This window comes from Stigmatopora argus, chromosome 14 (assembly GCF_051989625.1).
Source record: "Stigmatopora argus isolate UIUO_Sarg chromosome 14, RoL_Sarg_1.0, whole genome shotgun sequence".
NCBI classification, from domain to species: Eukaryota; Metazoa; Chordata; class Actinopteri; order Syngnathiformes; family Syngnathidae; genus Stigmatopora; species Stigmatopora argus.
The window spans coordinates 10,818,508-10,830,149 of NC_135400.1; the positions used below are offsets into that span (position 1 = coordinate 10,818,508).

At 38.8% G+C, this 11,642-nt stretch overlaps 1 protein-coding gene across 1 annotated transcript; it reads right to left on the minus strand.

The window, feature by feature from the left end:
* Window positions 1-5,130, minus strand: rtbdn (retbindin). The gene is made up of 6 exons (XM_077619809.1): window positions 4,914-5,130; window positions 3,279-3,440; window positions 3,081-3,180; window positions 2,290-2,418; window positions 1,959-2,055; window positions 1-1,645 (listed from the first exon to the last, which is right to left on the minus strand). The coding sequence occupies exons 1-6, from the start codon at window positions 5,077-5,079 to the stop codon at window positions 1,301-1,303; spliced, it is 999 nt and encodes a 332-aa protein (XP_077475935.1). The 5' UTR covers window positions 5,080-5,130; the 3' UTR covers window positions 1-1,300.
* Window positions 5,131-11,642: the final 6,512 nt, after the last annotated feature.

The following is an 11,642-nucleotide window of genomic DNA, read 5'->3' on the forward strand; positions in this document are numbered from 1 at the left end:
AACCTTTTTTACATCTTTTCTTTATTGAGAACAAGGAAAAATACATAAACATCAATTTTAGGGAACCTTTAAAAACATTTACATCTAAAATTAAACTAGATAAAATCCTCAGATTAGAAACATTCACAGAGCATTGAAACCAAAGCTATTAGAAATAATATTACCCCACATTTTTATGGATTTAGTCTAAATAGATCATTTGAATATGGAATACTAAACCTTGATTTTTTTTACTATGCTGATTTATTGACACATCTTTCCTATCCCAAACACTTAAATCCTTAGTGGCTGTGAACATGTTCTCATAAACAATTACTATACACGTTTTACACGCTTTATAGTAATACAATAAGTTCTGTTTGGAATGTTTGATGACAGCGTTATTTAGACAGCAGAGTAATGAAATTGCCACTAATGGCAACGATGAGTTACTTATTGAGTAAAACTTTTTATAAGCTACAAACCAAAGCTGCGATCATTAATATTTTACATGCATTTTTCAGGAATTGTGATCACATTATGCATGTGATTAAAGGGTGGAAAAAGTACAAATAAATACTCAAGTAAAGGTATTGCTACACGAGTGGAACAACATCACTACTTATAATATGAGCACAACAGTATCGCAGTATCGGTATCCATTTTTTTAAAGACATTGAGAGTTATTAAATTAAAGCATTAAATGATGATAGCTATGCTAGTTACGAACGTTATGTCCCTTGCAGCCGAAGCATTTTTTAATCAATATTGTAACGTACCTGACTTTTACGGTAGCGATGTCTGTGACGTTGAGCAACCACATCCGATATCATGGCAAAAATGGAATGCATTTTTGACATAATATTAGTTTTTCTGTTATGTTTAGCATTCCGGCGTTGCAGTAATCAAACAAATCAGGTAGACGCCCCATAATAGCACGCAGGTGCAAAATTAACCACTCGATCCCACAATCCCTCGCTCCTATTTTCATTTTATTTATTTATTTGACTTTGTAACGTAATCATTTTAAAATTTCCTCATTCGCCACCAATGACTACTAATGTCCAATCCACTTCATGAACTGGGAAGATTGGTAGAGACTGAACAAATGTCCATTTGCTGCCAGTCCTTTCAGTTCAAATGGATTGGACATCTACAAGCGACAAAACCATTTACTTAAAAGGAAAATAACGGATTTAAAAAAAAATGACTTTGTTCGACAGTAACGGGAATAAATGTAATTCATTACTTTCCACCACTGCTGAAATATGACAATAACAGCTAAATATGATCTCTAAACATCTTCAATCTACTTTATTCTCTACAGGCCACTTCCGCTCCCCTCCCCGTCATCAACTATGACTGAACGTTTGCGGAGGACTGAGTTCCCCTTCTTGTAGATCTTCATCTGTGGGGCCATCCTGGTCTGGCAGGGAGACTTATACAGAGGCAATCCAGTCTTGGTTGTATCTGGGTCCTCCGGCTCATCCTGGTGGGCCCGGAGGGCGGCAATCACGTCCTTATCCGAAGGACTGAGTGTTAGGCAACCACAACGGCGTCCATTCCCCGGGCTGTCGTTCCCTCCGACGTCCTCAGCTGGATCTTCGACAGTCATGAAGGCGTTACCCCAAAGACTTTCACACAGATCTCTGCCATGTTGATACATCTGGGCACACATACACACAGAAAATTTTGAATAATAATAATAATAATAATATTAATCGGACATAGGCCCTGTCGTCATCGTCAACAACAAAAAGTCTACTTGTCATGGATTGGACATATATTGCCATAAAAGGGGAAAAACGTAGATTTTTTTTTACATATAGAAAGTAGTAGTAATATATTATCCTCGTAAGGGTTGCGAGGGGTGCTGGAGACTATACCAGCTAACTATGGCCTGGTGCCCGATGTCAAATATTTCAACAACATATATGCTATACATGCACATTAAACTTGAAACACACATGCTGTCATACCTGCTCATATTGAACACAGCTTCCAGTGCAGTTCTGTCCTCTGGGGTCTGCGGCCCAATTACGCGCACATGTCAAATCTGTCCTACAGGCATCAAACCTACAAAAAAAAAATGAAAAAACAAACAAACAAACAAACAAAAACCCCATGGCAAAGTCAGTCTAATGCTATTGCATGTCCTAGAATATACTGTATTTATGTTGACTGTAGGGTTTAGTGAGATGACACAAAACTAGTTCTTATTTTGTTACATTTTTTAGCTACATGCCATCCATGATTATGAATATTAAAGTCTATTGTATGTCTTTTGGCACACTGGCTCGCCATTCTCACCAGTCCCGGCAAAAGCTGTGGCAGAGGGGCACGGCCTGGATGTAGGCGTGGCGATGAGGGTGAGGCCAGCGGGCAGCATCTGGGGAGCAGCGGTAGAAACATGACACGCGCTTCAGGAAGCCTTCACACCTAAGTTGGGAGAGGGGACAGTTATTGCTCAGAGATACACTGCTTCCACAGTGTGATTGGTTTTCTGTATTATAAAGTTGTCAATTTATTCAAATAATGATCAATATTGAAGTATATATGATTTAGGACATCATTTTTTTTAGGTCATGTACCAAACCTGTATAGAAATTGTTAATGTTGTGGCCTACATAGGCTGAAATGTGATGTCCATGTATGTGGATGTCATTAAATTTACATTTTAATTTCTGTTATTATCAAAAATGGTTACTTGCTCTATAAATGGGTTGTATGCATTGTAAACAAAGTGTGAAACCACTGCCTTAAATATCTTTTTCTCTCTACATCAGACCCTAAATTCTATGGTAATCTTTGAATAACTGGTGGCTAGATTTGCTTTTTGTTCTAATTTTTCTGTAATTCCTCATTATGAAATAAACTTAAGTTAATTCATTAAAAAGATGTATTTCCCATGCCTACTTGGAAGTTCCACAAATTCAAAGCAGTGCGAATCAAGAGCCAAAGTGGCCACTCATGATTGTTAAGGTCACCTTGTTTTACACTTGTTTGACCTTTAACCCTTCTAAAATGTTGTCACAAAAATGAGATTGCATAGGAAATGCATTGTATATTTGTCGTGCATTGAATCCATATTTTTGTCTTACTCGGGACTTAATGACCCACACTTGTCCCACGGTTCATTCTGATTGCTGGCAGGGGGAGAGCGAAAAATGTCCTGGATGTCCTCTTGTGTACAGCAGCTATCTGTCAAATAGAAAACAGGCAGCCATTTGTCAGTCAAGGTGCCATTGCATCCCGCTTGCAGTGTTTCGAATGAGGCAAACAGGCAGTCAGTCACTCACTGTCTGCATAGAGCGTGCAGTCCCTCAAGTAAGGCTCAGGGCTGGGCATAGTCTTGTGCTTGCCATCTTGAAGACAAACCTCCTCTGAGCTGATTCCACCAATCAGCGCAGTTGTCCAATGTGCGCAGATCAAGAGAAGAGCGCGCAACAGGACGTTCATGTCTATGGTCACAAGGAGTGTTGTATAAGTGCTGAGATTGCAAAATTTGGGGGAGAAAGTAATCACAATATTTCCATTCAAGTGTGTTAAAAAAAAAATCCCTCCAACCGCCCAACCGTCTGCCCACCCATCCATCCATTGCTATACCTATTGTCCAAATCATTTTTTTCATTCATTCATTCATCTTCCGTCCCATCTGACCGACCGGGAGTCAGCCAGTCCAAATAAATTGTTCTTCTATCGCCGCCATTGGAACTAGAATTGAATCAAATCAATGCATTTTCAATGGCAGCCTTCCAAGTTAAAAGAGCATTATGTACTAACATTTGCACTTCAATTATTCATTAAATTAACGTAATATTTCAATAAACATGAAAGATTTCTAAACCTCAATTTGGGAAAAATGTTTTCATCAGTCAACTGAAATTGTTGAAATAAGTAAGAACTAAGGTTGCTGCCACTTTCACGGTCAGAATTAACAATATAGTAATCCACCATTAGAAAAAAGATAAAACACATTCCTGAGTAATGACAAATCCAGAAACAAGATATACTACTATATAATGTCAAAAGCTTGTTGAATGCACATGTACTTCATATCCATCATTGACATATTATTTCAAATGAATCAATACATGTAAAGACATTTTTAAATAGGGAAAAACTGCCCTATCTGTTCATTTGCTGCCTGCCTTTACAGTTCAAACAGATTGGACATCTAGCGCCGTCCCTGCATGGGGTGACCTAGTAAATGGGTGAGCCTAATTAAGTGGGACTGAGACAGTGCTTAGATGGATGACATGCGTAGTTGAGTAATCTGACAAGCTGCTGATCCAATGTGTGGGCTGCAGAAAGCAGTTAGAGAGTTGTAAATAGTACACTTGATGAAGTTACTGCGTCAAGTTACCTTTGCTCTGATCGGGAGGATTTAAACTGACCTTGTTGTCAGCAGAAAATGGGTGTCCGACTCAAGTTTGTCACTGTCCACGTTGCAGTTATGTTTATCTTCAAAGGTCTATCGTGTTGCCCAACCCATAAAAATATTTAACTCATTTGATTGTGATTGATGGCACAAAACATCCAATCCATTCCTTCCAGAAAAAAATGGATTGGACGTTTAGTGCCGTCAAAGGCTGCACTGACTAACTAATTGATTAGTAATTAAATGGTGATGTATTTGAACAGTCAATAAAACATTTAGAGACATTTTTTTTATTCAAAACTAAACTTTCTGGACTACAGAACATATTCTCACAAGGATCGCGGGGGGTACTGGAGCGTAGACAACAGAACTTTTACATAAACTTAATTTCAGTCAAAAACATAAAGTCGATGTACATGATTTATTCTCACAGGCCATGCAAAATAATGTAATTTTAAGATATCAAATGAGGCAAACTTTTGTTGTTGTTATGAGAGCTATCTTTTTCTGAATATGTTTAATTTCTAATATTAAAGAACCAAAATTTGTTTACCTGTTGTTTGGTGGAAAATATGTTCCAGTGGATTAGTTCCCAAGGTTTTTTCCCCCTCCTCAAATAAACGGTTTGCTAAGAAAGATGCTCTTGTCTCCTGCTTTGGTCCTGGCAGAGGCTTCTGCTCTGTTATTTCTGGTTTATATGAAGGACATTTCACTCCCATCCATTCGGAAAACTTCTCCCTCCCACCATCCTGCTCTATTTTCTCTCGCTCTCTTTCCAATAGACAAACAGCAGAGAAAAGACCCGACTCCTCTGTTAAGCTCCCGATGAAGGCGTTTACCAATTTCCCCTATGACACTTTTATATCGTCACTGCTTTCCCCCAGCGCCGAAATGATGCAGTGAAATTTCTCAAATTGTTTTCAAGACCACAGCAGTTGCTCACAATGGTCTTCCAATATTTCTGCTCATAAATACATAAACACAGAGGTCATGGCTATTTCCTTAAATTGGGAGAATTAACTAAGAGTTAAATCCCACATTAATTGAAACTGTTAAATTATTTTAACTGTGCATTGTGAGTGTATGTATATGGAAAAAAATACATCAAGTTTGTTCAATATAGGTCTGTCAGATATAGCTTTTTAATTTAATGTTATATACAATACGATAATTTGTATTTATTTTCAAAGTTAATTATTACTTATTATTATTTTATCTGTGCATGAATGAATGTTCAAAATGCTTGGACATCCATCACCGTCAATGGCAGCCCATTATTTAGTATACTTTATGATATAGTTGATATAACGTCACATATACACAAAATAAAAGTGTGCTTACTATCACTTCTCCATTAAAATCTCATTTAATTATTTGAATGATCACTAATTTGCCACAAGTCGACGTCCAATCCATTTTAACTACAAAGGCTGAAAGACCTCTCACTTTAAATTAATTGGACATCCATCCCTGCCAATGGCAGCCAATGATTTAACATAAATTATTACTTTATTACCATTGCAGTACATTTAAAAGCAAGTATGTTAATCACTACTCTTGAATTTGTTATCATACCGAATGTGATTAATGGCAATAAACAGCTCTTGGTTAAATACAAACAGACCTACTTTTTCCACATGACAAGGTTAAAAAAGGTAAACACAGTATATGAGATTTAATACTGGGTGTTAAGCTGTGAACACAAATCTCTGGTGAACTAAACAAAGTGACCTCGCCGCGGGATACGACATGCTGCAAAACCCTTCCGGCTCCCACCAGAGTTCACTTAAACCTATTTCACAGGAAGGATTTATTTTTACCACCTGAGGCTGAATAAAGAGCACCATGTCTGGGGATGCACATGGATGATCAGCAAAACTGCAGCCTTGCCAACATTGTAATACCATCCAAAATTGCAACCTGCATGAAAAGATGCTTCCTAATCCTTTCCGTTTTGAGAATCATCCTTACTGAGAGACCTCATATGAAGCATGATTTGGAATGTATTGACATCATAGTGTTTTTAATGCACTCTTTTAATTCTATTGGATTTTAATCTCACCTCTACTTGGACCCGGTGTGCCATCGTAATCCCTGGTGCAGCTCTTTCCTGTAGTGCTTCTTAAATCTTTTGGTCAAAGCGGAGCAGATGGAGAGCTTCTTGTGGCCTATATACGCCTCCTAAAACCAAAGATTTAGAAACTGGTAACATGCCTTTGCCGTTGATTGATTTTAGCAAACAAAACAAAATAGCGGCAAGAAATATTCACTTCTCTGGTTTTCTGATACAAATTCATTCATTTTAAATTTGTTTCTAGTAGAAGTCGAATCCCTTTAAATTGGTAGGGTGACAGTAACAGAAATGGATTGGATGGCTGTCACTGTGGATGGAAGGAATTGAGTTGATAATAGGTAGTAGATTGTTAAAGTCTTGATTAGCTCAGTTTACCAGTTAATCGTAAACTTTTCTTATTCTGAGTGATTTAGTGAATTAACACTGTTAACTTCATAAAATGCCCTTTTGATTGGTACGGCTAGCATCTAAATGGATAGATGCTTTAAATTTTTCATTCATTTTCCATTTTCCTACCCTATGATTGCAAAGATGCTGTAGACCACAGGTATAAAAGTGGCGGCCCGGGGGCCAAATCTGGCCCGCCGCATCATTTTGTGCGGCCCGAGTAAGTAAATCATGAGTGCCAACTCATATGCACCCATGGAAAGAGCCACATATGGCTCACGAGCCATAAGGTCCCTACCCCTGCTGTTGTTGTTGTTGTTAGTCCCAGGCGCCTGAGGATAGACTATCCTAGCCAACTTCAATTGAAATCCAGGGTGCTCAGACAGAAAAAAGGGCACCGGAATGAAGCATAGAGCGGCAAGTCACTTTATCTTTTCAGCATCAAAGGAAAGACTTAACAAGCATCTGTGACAGGTCGTTTATGTTAGCCTATGCTACCGGAACCTCACTTAAGATCATGATGAGAACCTAATGTGGATAAATTAGTTTTGTTTTTGTTTTTTGCAAGGAGCCAAAGATGCACAATGACTATGGTCGAACAGACTATTTCATAACCGGACAGGGTCAGCATCACAGAGGACTTTATTTCTGGGGGTGAGTGCGGAGTGGGGGGCAGACAAACAGTTCACCATCTGGTAATTAGAGGAGAAATAACGATATGCTTTGTGCGAAAGCTATTCAGGGAACTGAGCGAGAGAGAGGCCATCACAGTGTAGCCTCACTGTCGTTCTCATTTAACAAAGTTGGATCACGGCCTGTCTTGGAGCCTCCGGCTGGCCCTCAGCTGGCAAACACTGCGGCCAATCTTTGTTGTGGGAGAAATTCTTTGCCGCCATTTGAAATGTTTCAGTACCTTTCCACTAACCTGTTCTCCACTGTGTCGTTTTTCTCAAATCCAAAAGTTGTGAAAATGGAGGATCTAATCCCGAGGTCAGTGAAATTCTGAAAAACGAATCCCCTTTTGCTAATCATTTTGTCAATCATTTTGCCGTTACCTGAATTAGCACTGTCAATTTCCAAAATATTCTTCATCGATCGAGAGGAAAGTGAGGATACATTCAAATCTTGCTAGCATTTAAATAGGAAAACAGGCATGTCATGTGCTAAGATTACATTTTCAATATTAGTAATGCACATTTGTTGCTCTAAAAAATTATCGACTATTGTTCCTTTGTCTCCTGTTGCTCTGCGATTGGCTGAGAACCAATTAAGGATGTGCCCCGCCCACTGCACACAGTTGGCTTGGAGAGACTCCAGCACCCTTGTGAGAATAAGCATTACGGAAAATGAATGAATTATCCACACAGAACAGTTAAGTTATTGCAAGACAGTACACAGTATTAAATTGGTCAACTTCTCCTCTCAGTGGTTATTTGGGATCACTGCAAGTCAGTAACCAGTAATAACTACAGAGTACAAGGACTCACAGGCTCTCACTCATAATATAAAATCATAATAATATTTAAATCAGAATATAGATAAAAAATGAATCTGAGAAAAAAAATCTGATTGAGAATGAATAGGATTTATGCCATCAATCATCTTCTGAAAGGATACATATTAGAGGTCAGAGAAGGTAATATGCACAGAACACAAAACCACAGCTGTTGACCACTCTGGCAAAGTTGTTGTGTACTCTTGCAGGATTCTGCGTCATTGTAATAGGCTTAGTTTGTGTATATCTGTTTGTGTTTGAAGGTCTTTTCATCCACTGGTTGGTTCTTGCCAAGTCTGCTTTGAGGCTGCATCCAATTACCATTCATATGAAAGACTAAATAGTACACACACACACACACACACACACACACACACACACACACACACACACACATACACACACACACACACACACGGGCCTCAGGCTCCCAAGCTCCTCTTCACTCAGAACATTTTGGCCTTTGTTCTCTGTGTCTTTTTATTGACTGTTTTCTCCTCCCGCTGCTTTGGCAAAGAAAAATGAATAATACAACAAAAGCTGTGTCATTTTTTTTGTCTCATGTCGGCTGCGTATGAGTCTGTTCCTTTGTAAATTGACTGATGCCATTTTCAGGAAGCAACAAAATACCTTCATGCTTGTAGAAGCCTACTTAAAAAAAACAAATTGCTTTTGCAGTCTATACAGGTAAAAGAAAGTTCAAAATGAACTACAATCGCCCGGCTCCCTCTATTGGCTGACACAGAACCTACAGGCAACTATAAGTCCGCAATGAAATTATTGGCTGCCATTGACTATACCGCAAGTCCAAATGTATATTGACTAACCACTTCTTGGAAGTACTGGCTTTTATTTACATTTTACTCCACTATTCACAAATTTTAAAAAAATAACTGAATTCAGTGTTTTTCACATTTATCAACCAAGATGCCTCACTGGCTGCAATTGAAGGCAATAGACGTCCAATCCATCAACAAATTCCCCGCCAGCCTCCCAATTCAAATGAATTGGACATCTTCTCATGATGAACCCATTACATTTTTATTAGAGTGGACGTCCAATCCAGATTTGAAAAACAAATTTTGTTAGTATACCAGTGAAGCTGTAAATTATTACCTCCTCACTACCACACCACCCACACAAACACAGTTCTGTTGTAATACAATCGCCCACCAAAAGGAGGTCACAGTGACTTAACAGTGAAATGAACTCCCTGTGCTGTCATGAAATTAGGTTTGCAAAGTATACATTTCTTTTCTGGTAATGGAGTGACCCTTGATACTATTCCCTTGTTGTTCTTACTCATGTTGACACAAAATATCACAACATACACACGTGTAAAAATTTATAGCATAGATCACTTAACTGGCAAGGGGATTTGCAATAATGATGACAATATACATTGATTACCTGAAGATTAAACAACTCGCTACTTAATATTGATAAAAAAAAGAGTCAATAACAGTGCCCTTCACTTCAAGACAAAACCTTTTCCTGAACTAGAGCTTTTTAAGGTTTACTTGAATAGATTTCCTCGTGGACTGTAGACTTCCTGAAAATAATATCAATCTCCTAATGTGCATCAAAACACAACCATTGGTTTTAAAATACTAGAAATTGCTTTTGTCAATAGTGCCAGTCACTAATGACTAATGCAGAATGTACTTCTCACCCAAAGTGTGTTTGTACCATACAAAGAGGAGTGCTGTAGAAAATGGATGAATTGATGTGTATTCACTGGACTTGCCTTGTGGGAATGAGATTTAAAAAAAAATCAACAAAACTGAGCAGTTGTCACTCTCCAAACTCAAAAGGATTACCCGATCATTACATAAGAGGATATAACAGCACCATCATCTCGTCTATGTTCGGAAGCTTCTAAGCACAAGCAATTCATTCCCACAGCAAGTGTAATGAGGCCAATGTAAAACTCAATTAAATGATTCCCCTTGTGCCCAACTTCCACCTTGTACGTCTCCTTTTTTGGGGGGTTTGACAAGGCTCTGAGTCTAAGGTAGCAGGTTTTGATTTGCAGCGAGGCTGCCGTGAAGGTGCGTAGTTGTTGGGGTTTACACAGCTTGCAAACAGGCCACAAAAACAAAGCCCCAATGTAAACACGGCCAACCAGCTGGCTCTCACGGTTCCATTTAATCTGACACACAACAGCCTGCTTACTGGAGATTTTTCCTGGTCATATCGCTGAGTACATTTTGTCACCAATACTGTCAAATTGAAGGTTCATTTTTTTTCTTTGTCAAACCTTTGATAAAGCCAAGGTCATATTTTTTGAGTCCCTAGTTTCTTGAATCATTCATGTCTCAATGTTATTGAATTAGGTTATTTTTACATGAAAAACATTTATAGAGCATTTAAAAAAATCTTTGTAGCCAATCTGTCCAGTTGGCTCTCAAAATCTGGTGACAATGTGTTATAGAGAAAAAAAATCTGTGTAAAAGACCTAGTAATCCCCTTTCAAGCATTATGCAATACCAATGACCTCGGTCTATTTTTTAGAAGCTATAAAATAGACCAAGTATTAGGACATGTTATTATATTGTGTTGTACTATAGTTTACACTTGCGACTAGTTAGTACTACAACAGTGTTGATAAAAATGATGATGATCCCTTGATCTTCAATTTTTTTTACAAATACCTCAAGGTTTGTTTACGAGCCAGTTACATGCAACCCATCCATCCATCATCCATCCATCCATCCTCCATCATCCATCATCCATCATCCATCATCCATCATCCATCATCCATCATCCATCATCCATCATCCATCATCCATCATCCATCATCCATCATCCATCATCCATCATCCATCATCCATCATCCATCACCCATCTATCTATCCATCCTTCCTGTCCTACATCCCTCTCTCCCTCCCTCCCTCTCTCCCTCTCTCTCTCTCTCTCTCTCTCTCTTCCTCCCTCTCTCCATCTTTCTGTTTAGCTAGCCAGTGTCACTATCTATGGTGCTGAATTTTGCTCCCTGAGCCAGTTATTTGCAACCCATCCATCTATCCATCATTCACCATCCATCCATCCATCCATCATCCATCCATCCATCCATCCATCCATCCATCCATCCATCCATCCATCCATCTATCTATCCTTCCTGTCCTACAGCCCCCCTCTCTTTCTCTCTCTTCCTCCCTCTCTCCATCTTTCTGTTTAGCTAGCCAGTGTCACTATCTATGGTGCTGAATTTCGCTCCCTGAGCCAGTTATTTGCAACCCATCCATCTATCCATCATTCACTATCCATCCATCCATCCATCCAGCCATCTATCCATCCTTCCTGTCCTACAGCCCCCTCTCTCT

What these genes read in the sequence shown, in the direction of transcription:
- rtbdn (XM_077619809.1), bottom strand. Translation starts at nt 5,079, where the DNA reads ATGGGAGTGAAATGTCCTTCATATAAACCAGAAATAACAGAGCAGAAG. An exon ending in CTGCACGCTCTATGCAGACA is followed by an intron (nt 3,181 to 3,278) that starts GTGAGTGACTGA and finishes TCTATTTGACAG; the next exon opens with ATAGCTGCTGTACACAAGAG. An exon ending in TGTGGGTCATTAAGTCCCGA is followed by an intron (nt 2,419 to 3,080) that starts GTAAGACAAAAA and finishes CTCCCAACTTAG; the next exon opens with GTGTGAAGGCTTCCTGAAGC.